The sequence below is a fragment of the Epinephelus fuscoguttatus genome, linkage group LG23 (assembly GCF_011397635.1).
Source record: "Epinephelus fuscoguttatus linkage group LG23, E.fuscoguttatus.final_Chr_v1".
Classification (NCBI taxonomy): domain Eukaryota; kingdom Metazoa; phylum Chordata; class Actinopteri; order Perciformes; family Serranidae; genus Epinephelus; species Epinephelus fuscoguttatus.
The window spans coordinates 26,050,287-26,064,802 of NC_064774.1; the positions used below are offsets into that span (position 1 = coordinate 26,050,287).

At 40.4% G+C, this 14,516-nt stretch overlaps 2 protein-coding genes across 4 annotated transcripts in view; both read left to right on the forward strand.

The window, feature by feature from the left end:
* The window catches only part of LOC125884265 (tenascin-like), a 28,847-nt gene extending 20,897 nt beyond the window's left edge, over nt 1–7,950 (forward strand). For 2 of the 3 annotated variants that reach the window (XM_049569161.1, XM_049569162.1), the window contains exons 15-16: nt 6,793–7,050; nt 7,381–7,950. In XM_049569161.1, coding sequence (XP_049425118.1) covers nt 6,793–7,050; nt 7,381–7,721 — 599 coding nt within the window. In that variant the 3' untranslated portion in view covers nt 7,722–7,950. Of the gene's footprint in view, nt 1–6,042; nt 6,301–6,792; nt 7,051–7,380 lie in introns of all 3 variants that reach the window. The other variant, XM_049569163.1, reaches the window with a different exon arrangement.
* A 616-nt stretch (nt 7,951–8,566) lies between these two features.
* Nucleotides 8,567–13,858, forward strand: LOC125884266 (E3 ubiquitin-protein ligase TRIM39-like). Its single transcript, XM_049569164.1, has 9 exons — nt 8,567–8,822; nt 8,958–10,108; nt 10,677–11,249; nt 11,337–11,432; nt 12,216–12,449; nt 12,573–12,720; nt 12,857–12,883; nt 13,011–13,156; nt 13,261–13,858. The coding sequence occupies exons 3-9, from the start codon at nt 10,680–10,682 to the stop codon at nt 13,690–13,692; spliced, it is 1,653 nt and encodes a 550-aa protein (XP_049425121.1). The 5' UTR covers nt 8,567–8,822; nt 8,958–10,108; nt 10,677–10,679; the 3' UTR covers nt 13,693–13,858.
* The last annotated feature ends 658 nt before the right edge of the window (nt 13,859–14,516 follow it).

A 14,516-nucleotide genomic window follows, 5' to 3' on the forward strand; every position in this document is an offset into this window, starting at 1 on the left:
AATGATAATTCTGAACAGTCTCACGCACCAGCAGATCTCCATTTGATCCTGCTTCCAGGGCCTCAAACCTGTGAGAGAGAGACAGGGGAAATCCCATGGCATTTGTGGGCAACTGCTTCCTCTAAGTTTAACCCTCTTAACATTAGGAGGGAGGTGAGCAGCAGGTTAATTATTACCAATTTCAACCATTTCAGACCAGCTTGGGTTCAGGGAAGCAGGAAATTATTCTAAACTGAGTAATTATATTGTGTTTGTGAAGAGAAAAATATTGCAATAAAGCAACTTACTTTGATGAATTTTGGGGGGAAATTGACAGTGTGACGATTATAAAATGATAAACTATGTGAGTGCAATAGGCATGTGTGAAATGAATAAACACAATATCTACAATGCAGTTCTTAAAAAAGATGTGATGGGTTTGATTTAAAAAGTAGTGATGCAATAATTTTCCATCAAAACATGTTCAGTTAAAGTAATACAAAATGCTCTTCAAGTACCATTCATTGAAGTGAACAAATGTTTACCCATGAGAGCAGTTATTGCTGTGTAGTGTGAGAGAAAGAGGGATTAGTACACAGTTTGAAAGGTTGGGTTTAGCCAGATCTGCGTACCTATCCATCAGTGTATTTCAAAGAAAACCAGTGAGAAAAGAATTGTCAGGTGTAGCTTTTACTTCCTGCTTCCTCCACCAAGGTTGTCTTTGCCATAGCAGCTGAGCACTGAACTTCAAACAAGTACTTAGCTTCTGTACAAGTAGCGCACACAGCACACAGGGCTGTATGAAGAGATAATGGTGAGTAGAATCAAGTATTGGACATCTACTGTATATACTGTGTCCTTGTGTATCTCATATGATTAGATGAATGGAGTTTGTTAACACATTTTAGAGGTAAATAATTAACATTGCTTATCTCTTCAAATGCATTTTTAAAAGGTTTGACCCATGGATTATGGGCTGATCATCTTTGTGCTCACAGGTTAGTGCCTTTTTTTATTCTTCTGATGTGTCTTTTGAAAGAAATTACAATTTCAGCAATGCAGCACATAGGTGTTTCTGCACTGGGTGCTGAGACATAGGACAATTTAAAAGGCAGAAAATGCATAAAGTGATGACAGCTGATAGTTTAATGTTTGTTAATTCATCAGTTATTTGATATATTACATGTACTCCTGCCCAGGTTTTTAGGGCAGGAATTCTACCCCAAAAAAGTTTCCTAAGGGGTAACAGGATGTTTTCTCCCAGCCTTTTTTCAAGTCAATTTATAGATCAATACCACAAATCACAAATTTACCTGAAAGGGGCTTTACAGTCTGTACAGCATATGACACCCTCCAGTTCCTAAAAAAAAAATGAACAAACATCACAAAGAGCAACTGAGTTACAGACGTGACACATATTGTGTGTACAGAATAGACCAACACTGAAAATAACAGTATGACAATCAGAATGACAAAAATATAGATAGATTGTAAACATGTAAAGAATTTGAATCTGGGAGGGCATCAAGCAAATACAGGTGTCCCCAAATTATGGTACTGCTCTGCTGAGACGGACTGAAACTTGATCTGGCTCAAGCTGATTGGCTAGGTAAGTCATTAAATCCAGGATGTTAGATTCAGGTTCAGTGAAGCATTCATTGTTTCCATTCTCTGTCGTCATGATACAACACAACCCAGCCAATGACATGGCATAAATGGTAGGGAGGGAGGGTCATAGTTTATTCGTGGTTATATATTTAAACAATGTGAAGTGTTGTTTACAACTTATATCACACTGCTTGCAGACAATGGTGCACAAAAACCTCAGAAGATGAAAAAGCTCTTTGAAACCCCACAATAATGTTACTGTTACAACTTAGAGCATAGTGTCTCTCTACATTCACTGTAAAAGAAAAGGAAGAGTCTACACACATTATTTAAAAATGTAAATAATAAAAAATGATAATGCTTTTTTGTAGGAGCACTGGTCAATGTTGCCTCCACCCAAACTCGTCAGTACCACTTTGTGAGCACACCACTGAACTGGACTGAAGCTCAGAGCTTCTGTAGACAGTTCTACACTGACCTGGCCACCGCAGAAAACGCAGCTGATGCCAGTGCCATTATCAGCACCACCTCACACTACACAGGCAAGTTCTCAATACTGGAATCCTATTCACCTATTCCTATCCTATATACCACTGGCACCACTGTTGCCTTACACCCCCAAACCTCTCTAGCTCTTTCAGCCCTTGGTATTTTTCGAGCGTCTCATGTTCCTTCTTCCTGATGTTGCTGTCGCTTGGGATTGCTAGATCTATTACCGCTACCTTCTTCTGTTGTTTGTCAATCAACACGATGTCAGATTAGTTAGCCATCACCAGTTTGTCAGTCTGGATCTGGAAGTCCCACAGGATCTTAGCTTGGTCATTGTCAACCACCTTAGGAGGTGTCTTCCATTCTGACCTTGGGACTTCCAGCCCATACTCAGTGCAGATGTTCCTATACACTATGCCAGCCACTTGGTTATGGTGTCCCATGTATGCTGTTCCTGCCTGCATCTTACACCCTGCTATTATGTGCTGAATTGTCTCAGGAGCATCTTTGCACAGCCTGCAGCTGGAGTCCTGTCTGTGTGGTAGACTCCTGCTTTTAGAGATCTTGTACTAAGTGCCTGTTCCTGTGCTGCCATGATCAATGCTTCTGTGCTGTCTTTCGGTCCAGCCTTTTACAGCCACTGGTAGGATTTCTTGACGTTGGTCACTTCTTCAATCTCTTGGTAGTACATGCCGTGTAGGGGCTCGTCCTTCCATGATGGTTCGTCGTCCTCTTCTGCATTCTTGGGTTTCTGCTGCTTGAGATATTCACTTAGCAGGTCATCTTTGGGGGCTATCTTCCTGATGTATTCCTGGATCTTGGGTTGTTTTGTCCTGGACAGTGGCTCTGATGCTCACCAGTCCTCAGCCCCCCTCGCTATGCGTAGTGTACAGTCTCAGGGTGCTGAACTTGGGGTGGAACCCTCCATGCATTGTCCTCCCCCCATGCACTTGTTGTCTTGATTTCATTGGCTTCTATCTCCTCCTTTGGCCAGCTTTTTATACCAGCGGGGCATCTGATGACTGGCAGGGCGTACATGCTGATGGCTTGGACCTTGTTCTTTCCATTCAGCTGACTTTTTAGGACCTGTAGATCCCGGTGAGGTGTATCACTGAGTCGATGTCTCGCTCATTCCTAGCATACAGCTTGATGTCATCCATGTAGAGGAGGTAACTGATGGTTGCTCCACTTTGGAACTCTTTGCCACTCTTTGTGATGAGTTGGCTGAGGGGGTTCAAGCTAATGCAGAGCAGTAGCAGGGACAGTGCATCATCTTGGTATATGTCGCACTTGATGGTAACTTATGCAGTTTTCTTTGAGTTGGCCTCCAGAGTCATTTTCCACAGCCCTATTGAGTTCTTGATGAAGCCTCTTGGCACCCTGTTGATGTTGTACATTTCCAAGCATTCCAGTATCCATGTGTGTGGCACTGAGTCCTAGGTTGTCTTGTAGTCAATCCAGGTGGTGCACAGGTTGTTTGGCCTGGTCTTGCAGTTTTGGATGACTGCTCTATTGACCGGTAGCTGGTGCTCGGCTGCCATGGTAATACTACCAATTACTTTGTGGGCCTTGCTCATGTATTGGGCCATGTGCCTATTCGTGCAGCTGGATAGCTCAGTGTTTAGGGCTACTGACATTGGCGCGGCAGATCCAGAGTTGGATTCCTGGTTAGGATGGGTAACACATTTCCAGTCTGGACCCTTAGGCAAAGTTCTTAATGCTGCTGCTGGCCTAAATAGTCATACCAGCTGGGATGTCGCCTGGGTCAACGAGGTCTACATCAGGTGTTGAGGAACCAGGGTGACCTGATGAGAAATGGGCTACTATAAAAGAGAATATATACAGGATATCTTTGCTGCATTTAACAATGTTTGTAAGATACATTCCTTTCGTACTATGAATTACATGAGGTTTCATCTCAAGAATTGCTTTCAGAGAGTCCAACATACAACTTTTTGATAAACTTACTGTGAAAAGATAAAATTTCAAATATGATCACGTGGGATGTGAAAGATCAACAGTGGTCCTCAGTGTTAGATAGTGGAGAGGCATACAGTAATTTAAGCGATGCACAGTAAAATAATTTATATTTCAGGTTTATTCACCATTTGAAAACATTTGTAAATTGCAGTGTTTTTAAATAATAATAATCTTTTTAAACAGGCAAGGCTTGGATCGGTCTCTACGATGATTTGGTAAAAAGCTGGAGATGGTCCCTGAGTGACAGCAGCTTCTACAGTGAAGGAGAGACAGAGTTTAGAAACTGGCATGCTGACCAACCCAACAATCTTAGAGGACAACAGCATTGTGTGGAGCTTCTCAGTGGGAGTCCATATTTTGGCACTTGGGGTGACTCTGACTGCAGTCTCCAGCGACGCTTTGTGTGCTACAATGGTGAGTTTTCTTATGACGTAGGAATTAAAAATGTGCCAAACAGATCCTCGACCTAACTTTTCCAAAAACATCTCACCACTTCTATGTATTTGTTATGTGGCAGTGACATGAGCAATATGTAATCATACTGAATCCAGATGTGTTGAGTCTCTGTCATTGTTAATAACTGATCTTCATCCATGTATTTCCAGGTACAGTAAATGGCACATCATCCTTTGTTAAGGTCAACACATATTCCAATTGGAATGAAGCTCAGAGGTTCTGCAGGGAGCATTATGTCGATCTAGCCAGGTACAGTATGCGCTAATGAAGACTCCAGGACATAGTGCATCTGCACTGAAACAACTACTTAAGGTCTAGCCTCGAGCTTTCAGTGGCATCTAGCAGTGAGGTTGCAATACTTAAACGTTTACCATGTGCCAAGCGTGTAGAAGAACTATGGTGGCCCACACAAAAATGAGAATGCCCCTTTCGCAAGCCAGTGTTTGATTTGTCCATTCTGGGCTACTGTAGAAACATGGTGCACTCCGTGGAAGAGGATCAGCTTCATATGTAGATATGAACTGCTCATTCTAAGTTAACAAAAACACAATGATTTTTATTTTCAGGTAATTCTACACTAATGAAAACAAACTTATGAATATTATATACTATTTCTGCCAAGAGATGCCTCTAAATCCTACACACTGGACCTTTAAGTTTTGATCTGTTGTGTTTATGAAATAAGGCTTATTCATTATTATGACAGTTGATTAAAATCCCATTACAAGAATGTTCACAAAACAACCAAAGTTATCCAAAAATGCAACCAGGCTTTTAAGGATTTATCTTTTTCTATTGATATCTGTCGGGCTGTTTTATCTTGAGCTTTTTTTCTTTGTATCCCTCCATTCCTGTGTCTGTTCTTTGATATTAATTGTACATTTTTGGTATGTTAGTATTGTATTTTTCATCCTTAGGGTTATGATTGTAAGGCACTTGAAGCTGAGTCACATGGTATTATTTTGGCAGTATTAGTTGTACATTTAGTTAAATGGATACATTGTCCATGTAGCTGAACACCATCCTTAAATATCTACTTAATCAAACAACAATGCATAGCAATGTGCAATTGCTTGGGGCTTTTTCATGTTTTGCCTCTACAGTTACAACCATATATGCTGCTGTTTCTCCCTCAGTATACGAAATCAGGCAGAAAATGACATCATTGAAAACATGTCAGCTGGCAGCTTTTTGTGGATCGGTCTGCACCGGGAAAAGCTGTGGTCTGATGGGAGCTCCTCTCTGTTTCGACACTGGGCCAACGGACAGCCAGACTTTAGCGCAGGGGAATGTGTAACTACAGCGTTCAACGACTCAGGGCGGTGGTCAGATGATAACTGTTTCCTCAGTTTCCCATTCATCTGTTACGAAACAAGTAAGGCATCTTTTTTTGCTCCTGTGCCGCATAACAATTCATTGTCAGATTGTGTCAGTGTACGATATATATTAAAAAGAAATGCTGTTCAGAAGGCTGTACTTCTTAAACAGACATAAAGCTTTCTGTCCTATAAGTTGTCCTTTTTGTCTCAGCTCCTCTAAATGCAGAAAGCTTCAGATCAACAGGACAAGATGAGACCAGTATCACTCTGCAGTGGAATAAAGTCAACAACAATGTCAGCTTTATTCTCCAGTTTAATGGTACACAGATAAACATCCCTGCACCAGATGGAGATGGACCAGTAACTCACACAGTCTCATCTCTCACTGCTGGAACTAAATACACATTCACTCTCTTCTCTGTGTTTGACAACGTCAGAAGCAGTGGACTAAACATTACTGCAGTCACTGGTAAGATAGGTCACTACATTTTTATGCACTGTTTCCTCTGATGTAGTCACCATCTGCTTTTCAGTACACCAGCATAAAACCAAGACGTAAACGTTGGGTGTAACAAATTAGCAATTTCACAGCATACTCTTTCCTAGCATGTTTATTTAACACAGCGCTGTTTTGGACCACATGTTAAAATTATTTTAAGTCCAGGATGATTATCATCAATACTTTTCCAATATTATGATCCCTCATTAATTGTTGAGTACTTTTCTGTTGTTAAAGTGTAATGACTGCTCCTAAAAAAAAGTGACATCTTGATGCAGACAAAAAAGATAAATCTTAGTAAGTCAAAGAATTTGACTTGTTCTGTCTCTGACTGACAGTACTGTTTTATTCACAGTAGATGGGGATGCAAAATTGACCATCTTTAACAGGCAGTCGGAAAACTGACACTTTTACTGGCAGTCAATTGTTATAAATGCTCTCACTGTTTGTTTTCTGTCTCAGCTCCTCTAAATGCAGGAAACTTCAGATCAACAGGACAAGATGAGACCAGTATCACTCTGCAGTGGAATAAAGTCAACAACAATGTCAGCTTTATTCTCCAGTTTAATGGCACACAGATAAACATCAGTGCACCAGATGGAGATGGACCAGTAACTCACACAGTCTCATCTCTCACTGCTGGAACTAAATACACATTCACTCTCTTCTCTGTGTTTGAGAACATCAGAAGCAGTGGACTAAACATTACTGCAGTCACTGGTAAGATACTGAACTTACAGCTAGCCATTATTTGCTTATCATTGCACCAGTGTTAAACCAATTGTTTTATGCTGGGTGTAAAACTGATTAAATTAATTTGCTACTTCATAACATATGCTATATCTGCATGTCCATTTAAAACAGTCTCTTACACTAGGTTAGTTTTATTCCGTGTTGGGATGCAAAATGGACCACCTTCACAGCCAGAGGGATTTTTGCAATTTTCCTGACAGTCAGATAATCTCACTGCTCCTTGTCCTTTTCAGCCTCTCCATTTTTTATAGACAATATTATGTTTAAAAGTATGAAAACTTCTCTTTCCTGTCTCAGCTCCTCTAAATGCAGAAAGCTTCAGATCAACAGGACAAGATGAGACCAGTATCACTCTGCAGTGGAATAAAGTCAACAACAATGTCAGCTTTATTCTCCAGTTTAATGGCACACAGATAAACATCAGTGCACCAGATGGAGATGGACCAGTAACTCACACAGTCTCATCTCTCACTGCTGGAACTAAATACACATTCACTCTCTTCTCTGTGTTTGAGAACATCAGAAGCAGTGGACTAAACATTACTGCAGTCACTGGTAAGATATGTCACTACATCAATTTGTTTTTAACCCGGCATAACACTGTTGTCCTCTTTTATACCTGCCAATATACTATATGATGACAAATACATTTGAATTTCTAGTGTATTGCAGAAGTAGTTTTATGGCTAACTTTTGGTTAACATGCTTAATGTTCAATGACATTTGAAAGGACACTGTAAGTATAATTTACCTTTCCTTGTCATTAATATGTCTTCTTTTTGTATGGAGTAAAGAGTGCTGAGTAAGTTTTAATTACATTTTAGAGGAATTTACATATCAGATTTTGAAGTTATCAACATTAATTCATCTTCATATTCTTCTTTCCATGTTAACAACACATCTGGCCAAACTTCTTGACTCTGCATCCTGCAACAAAAGGGCCTCGTAAGTACATGCATTTGTCACGTTCATTACATGGTCCTGAGCCATGAGTGCCCAATTAATAATAGTATTTTGATCAGCTTGATTTTAATTGACACCGCATCTATATTATTTTCTATATTATTTTCATCTCATGTTTCATTTTGTTTGTTATGTTAAGTTACCTTAGAATAGCAATTTATATGTACATAGGGAGCGTTGCTGCTATGTGGTTTCTACAGTAGCCTAGAATAGACAAAACAGAAAAATCTAGATAGGGCTGTTGGCGTTTTTGCGCTGGCTACCAAAGTTAGCAGCCCCTACCTGACAAGCAGCATCAGAAAAACACTATTTAACGTGAAAATGCTTTATTTGGTGTTTGTACTCATTTAAGTCAGCTGGTGCATTTGCTTTGGAGAGAAGACCTCTACGGATGATTTGGCTCCATGGTATCAGCTGGTTGCAATCCGCAATCCTCACCACTAGATGGCACTAAATCCTATTAATCCTACACACTGCTGCTTTAAAGCAATTAATAAAGTATTGTATATATTTTGTATATTTGTATTTGTATAATTTATTATAATTAAGTAATTGTACAAGCTGATGTATGTGCAGTATTTATCGTCATTTTAAAATAGATGTACGAAATACTTTGCTACATTATAAGGATACATTATCTGTTTAAATATTATGATGTGTATTATTTCATGTAACATTGTGCATCTATGTCAACAGATTATGTTGTTGGACTGAACATTAGATTACAGTCATTTATTGAGCTTTCAAACTCGGACATAGAGCATGAATTAACAGAGGTGAGACTAACTGCTGTTTCAGTTCATTCTATTCTAATGTCACGAGTTTGTATTCAGTTATTTCAAATTACTTACAGGTTGTTGTTTTTTTTCTGTGTTGACATTTTTTTTTTCTGTCATGTGTTTTTTATCCAGCTCTTGAAACAATACGGACTGCTCCCACAGGTGTTGTCCCTGAGGGTTCGATCTGTTAAGAGGAAAGAGACCAAGAATCCAATTTAATATATTATAGTGAGGAAAAGAAAGAGGAGGAATGGCACTTCCTTGTTTAAGAAACTATTTCTACGCTTTCTGTCAAAGGAATTAGAATTTGCAATACTACAATACAACAATACTACTACAAATTTTTCTCCAACAGCCACAGTTTCTGGGACAGAAGTTGCAGCCCAACTGTTAGAGATTTAAAAAATTCTGGATAAATCTCACATTAAAAATATGGCAGATGGTGGTGAGCAATGAGGAATCGGCAAAACTTTTCAGATGGTGCAAAATGATAGAATGCATGCCCCAGTCGAACCAAAACTTTGGGGTTCACTGGTAATTTCACTTTTGGAAAGAGAAGGCAGAATTTCTTTCTTTCTTAAGATTTAAGATGTTTTGAAAGCTCTTCAAGCACCATTTACAAACTACAACTTATTTCATCACTGTTACGTTAAACGCCAAAAGCTTCTTCTAGAGTGTAGTAAGTATTTTCCACTCATTGTTGTGAGTCAAGTAGAGATCACTTGATCCTGGATTTATTTTTTATTTGTTTTAATGTGAGTTTTTGAAAGAGCTTTATACAACTTCACTTCCTGCACTTTGTGTAGCTGTAACAGCAACAGGGATCTTTCTCAAAACAAAACTACCATCTTTTCTCAAATAGTCTTGCTTAGAGAGTGGTTATAGCTGTATCGATTTTTGTTTGTCAGTGTTACGTTTTTAGTGTTGCAGTATTGTGATAATGTGTGCGAATGCACATAGTATGTTTCTGCCTATTTAAGATCCAAAGCATTGGAAAAGTGATGAATGTGACTGAGCTTTATTCAAGTACTTCCATGTTGTTGCTCAGTCCAATGCAAAACAATCCAAACACAATACTATTATGCAATACAAAGAAATTGTACACAATACAAACCCAGTAAGGCACCTGAGCCAGGCATTACTCCTCCCACCCTGGAACAACGTGGGGATTGAAAAGCTCTGGAGGGAGTGGTAACAGCGAAACCGGGAGGACTTTGGCTTCACTGCAGTGCCAGTGTTTGCCTTTGCTACCTCAGAGGTCACATTTCACATTCAGCCACAAGGTAAGACCAAGAAAAAATAACAGATGGGTATGTTTTACCATTTTGACCAAACAATTGCAATGATTTCAGTGGTGGTTCTGGTTTGTCTTGTGCCCGGCAGGTTGAATGATAGGGAAGAGGGACTAATATTTGAAGCCATGATATTCCTGGTGTGGACTGTAGTGAATTATGAGAGTGTGGTACATATAAACACTTGCAGGGTGATGCCTGTTATTCTTTGGATTTTAATGCATGTTTTAAATCCATGTTTCAAGCTAAGCTTATAGAGTGAGAGAGAGGCTGAGTCATGTGCAGCTGAACTTTGGCCAGGAGGCAGCTTTGAATTGTTTTAAGTTAATGATAAAGAGGTTCACATGTTTCTAGCTGCAGTAAGAGTTTATGGTGCCTGCATTAAATACAATGGAGACAACAGCTCTGAAAAATCCTGTGGCCTGTATCTTTTATAAATGTCTTGATTTTTAAGGTCATTGTTAATGACCAAACACATTTCCTCTTTGACTCTGAATGTAAATGATTAATTTCTTCTTTATAATAAGTTAACACTGATCTTTCTTTCTTTTTTTCTGAGGTCATGGCCTCCCCCAGCGTTCTCCTGTCAGAGGTACAGTTTCATTGTTGCATCTGTCAGGAGCTTTTCTCTGAGCCTGTCTCCATCCCCTGTGGCCACAGCTTCTGCTTCTCGTGCATCACATCACACTGGGATGACAGCCTCGCCGTCAGCTGTCCCAAATGTCAGACATTCTTTGAGGGCCGCCCAGAGCTCTGTGAAAACTCCTTCGCCAAGGAAATGTCAGAGCAGATCCGAGCGAGAAGGCAGAATGGCGGGATGTCAGTGGCAGGAAAATTCATATACTGTGATGTGTGCGTGGGGAAACAAACAAAGGCCCTGAAGTCCTGCCTTGTGTGTCTGACCTCATACTGCGAGAGTCACCTGGAGCCACACCTGAGAGTTGCCACTTTGAAGATTCACAAGCTGATTGAACCTGTGGCGACGCTGGAGAGCCGGATGTGCAAACGGCACCAAAGGCTCCTGGAGCTGTTCTGCAGGAGCGACCAGAGGTGTGTGTGTGTGCTCTGCACCGAGACTGACCACCGCTGTCACGACACTGTCCCAGTGGAGAGGGAGAGTCGGCAGAAAAAGGTAAGGTCCTAAACTCCTCATCATCCCATCAAGTACACTGGCGCTCATTGATTCAGTTTTGGTTTTAATTTCTGTTCTGATGTTCAGGCTCAACTGAAAAAGTTTGAAGCAGATGTTCAGCAGATGATCCAGGACAGACTGCAGAAAGTGGAGGAGATCAAACACTCTGTGAAGCTCAGCAAAGTGAGCTGACATAAGATCATGCTTATTTCACAGCAGCAGTTAAAAACAGCCTATGCTGTTTTTAAATACAACTTGACATTAATCAAAGTGACATTACCAGAAGTTGTCTTTGTCATGACAAGTTGACATTAAATGTGAATGTAAATTAATGTCATCCTGGTCAATGTCATCCCCAACAAATTTAATGTCAACTTGTCATGACAAAGACAACTTCTGGTAATGTCACTTTGATTAATGTCAACTTGTCAAAATCAAAACAACCCAAACAATGTCAACTTGTCATTACAAAAACCGAATGACACTTAATGACATAAACATAAACTTTTATGACATGTACATAATGTTCATGACAGGTTCATGACCGTGTCATGTCATAGTTATGACAGTGTCATGTCATCCTTATGTAGATACCTTCAAGTGTTACCAAAAACTCTTGCTTCATTAAAGACAATTCTAGCAACAACGAATATGCAAAAATTTTAATTTTTTTGTAACTTTAACCTTTGGTCACAATACATCTCTTACTTCACTGAAAAGTCTGTTTTCAGTGTATTTGCACTGTAGGTTTCAAGTTTCCACTTCACATTTACGTTTATTGCATACTGGATCATGATTGGCTTCCACACATGCGTCCACATGTTAAACTTTAATGTGACCACAGAGAAATCCTCTACTGTCAAACTCAGCCCATGCATGATTCTGCACAGTAAAGTTCAGAGCATATTTCTGAGTGGAGGGGGACTTTAAACAATTCACTTTTTTTTGGTCATCCAATGTCTTCAGGAAAACTCAAAGAGGGACATAGTGGAAAGCGTGGAGGTCCTCTCCACTCTGGTTCGTTCCTTGGAGAGAAGTCAGGCTGAGCTTGTGGAGGTGATCCAGAGGAAGCAGGCAGCAGCAGAGCAGAGGGCGGAGAAGCTCATCGCGGAGCTGGAGCTGGAAATCACTGAGCTGGAGAGGAAGAGAAGTGAGATGGAGCAGCTGTCTCACACTGAGGACCACCTCCATCTTCTGCAGGTCAGGAGTCATCTCACAGCAAGATATTTGATATTTGAAAGTCATACAAGCAGACATCTCATCTTGTCTGGCCTGTTCTCTTCTTTAAAGCCATTTCTCTCTTACTTGACTTCTTTGTGACAGAGGTTTCCAGCTCTGAGTTCTCCTCCATCTGCCAAAGCCTGCTCTGACATCATCGTTCATTCAGACACATGTTTGGGGACTTTAAGGAGAGTGGTGGCAAACATTGAACAGCAGCTTCAATCAGCTTTGGGAAAACTTTCTATTCAAGGTTAAACTCTGAAAAGAATTGTCGTCAGCAGCATAATTATATTCTGTAAAAAAAAAAAAAAAACAAAATCTACTTACATGTCATGTACATGGACGTTTGTTTTAATTTTTGATCATATGTTCTTATTAACTCACAGAGCATGAGAAGATGCAGCAGTATGCAGGTACAGTTTGTTACAAAATAATTCTGGACACCTCATCTGATGGAAACCAAAAATAAAAAAGAATTTAATCTGAGGAAGAAGAGGATAATGAAGTTAAAATTCTATATAAACTTTGTTTGTCTACCAGCCGATGTTCGTCTGGACCCCAGGACAGTTAACCCTTGGCTGGTTCTATCAGAGGATGGGAGACAGGTCTGGGACGGCGATGTTGAACAGAATCTAGTGGACATACCAGAGCGTTTTGACATGGCACCATGTGTCCTCGGCACCAGGGTAAATACAGATGTGGTCTGTATGTGTTTATGTCTGTAGGGATGTTACATCTTGCTTCACTTTGTGAGAAATGAACAGTGACCAAAGCCTCTCTTGCTACGCAGAGTTTCACCACAGGGAGGCATTATTGGCAGATCGACGTGGGAGACAAAACAGCGTGGGACTTGGGTGTGGCTCGACAGTCTGTCAACAGGAAGGGTGTGGTCACGCTGAGTCCAGCGGACGGTTATTGGACTGTTTGTTTGAGGAAAGGCAGTGAGTACTGGGCATGTGCAGGACAGGCAGAGCTGCTGTGTCTCTCTCAGAGGCCACAGGTTGTTGGGGTGTTTTTGGATTACGAGGATGGGACAGTGGCGTTCTATGACGCAGAGGCCAAGTCACACATCTATTCCTTTACACAGTTTCAGTTCACTGAAGCCATGTTTCCCTTTTTTAACCCGGATATGTGCGACAGCGGCAGCAACAAATCACCACTTATCATCCGCCCTGTCAGTGAAGTCAATGGAGTCGGGGATTTAGATGACATTACAATATGATGTGAAATGTACATTAGTTGTCATGGTATTTTATTTTAAACAGCATAAAACTGTTCTCTCTATTGATATGAATATTTTTTTAGACAATTCATGTTGCATTCACAACTGGATCTGAACTGAAATAGATCATTACCTGACTTGCACCTACTCCCTCAATAAACTGTTGTGCCTGTTATATATGCTCACATCTCCTCCTCCTTTTTTCTCTTACCTTTGCACATGCTCTCTTAAAAACTACCACCTTGTGCACAGATCTTAGACCTGCCTCACCTCAGTAATAACCGTCCTCAGTCATTAAAGGCTGACCCTAAAACTGACTTCAGACCATGTCTTGAATTGAACAGACTGACAGTTGCTAATCAGATTAGCACAGGGATGAGATTAGCCTCAAGGCAGATGGAGCGCTGAGACAGACTTCAGGACTGAGTCTTGGAAGGAGACAGGATACACACACAGAATACTGTACCCTCATAGGAATGTCACCAAACTAAATGCATGCACCCAAACACACAGTGATTGCAAGTAATTATTTAACACTCTTGCGACTTCCTGAAAAAAAAATTGGAATTACTAATCATATGTGTAAAGAGAGATCTTGGGGAAGAAGGAAGAAGGAAGGGATGAAGAGGGATTAAAACTGATATCATCCAAGCACAAGGCGGAGACACACACATGTAGAGAGCTGAGAAGTTACACTGATCACCAGGAAAAAGCAAGTACGTACATTTCTTTACCAGAGGTTAAACCTCTTTGGATGGCAATCAAACAACGGTAAGTCAAATATTTTGTTAATTTAGTTTTCAGTGTTGATGTCTGTAAATGTA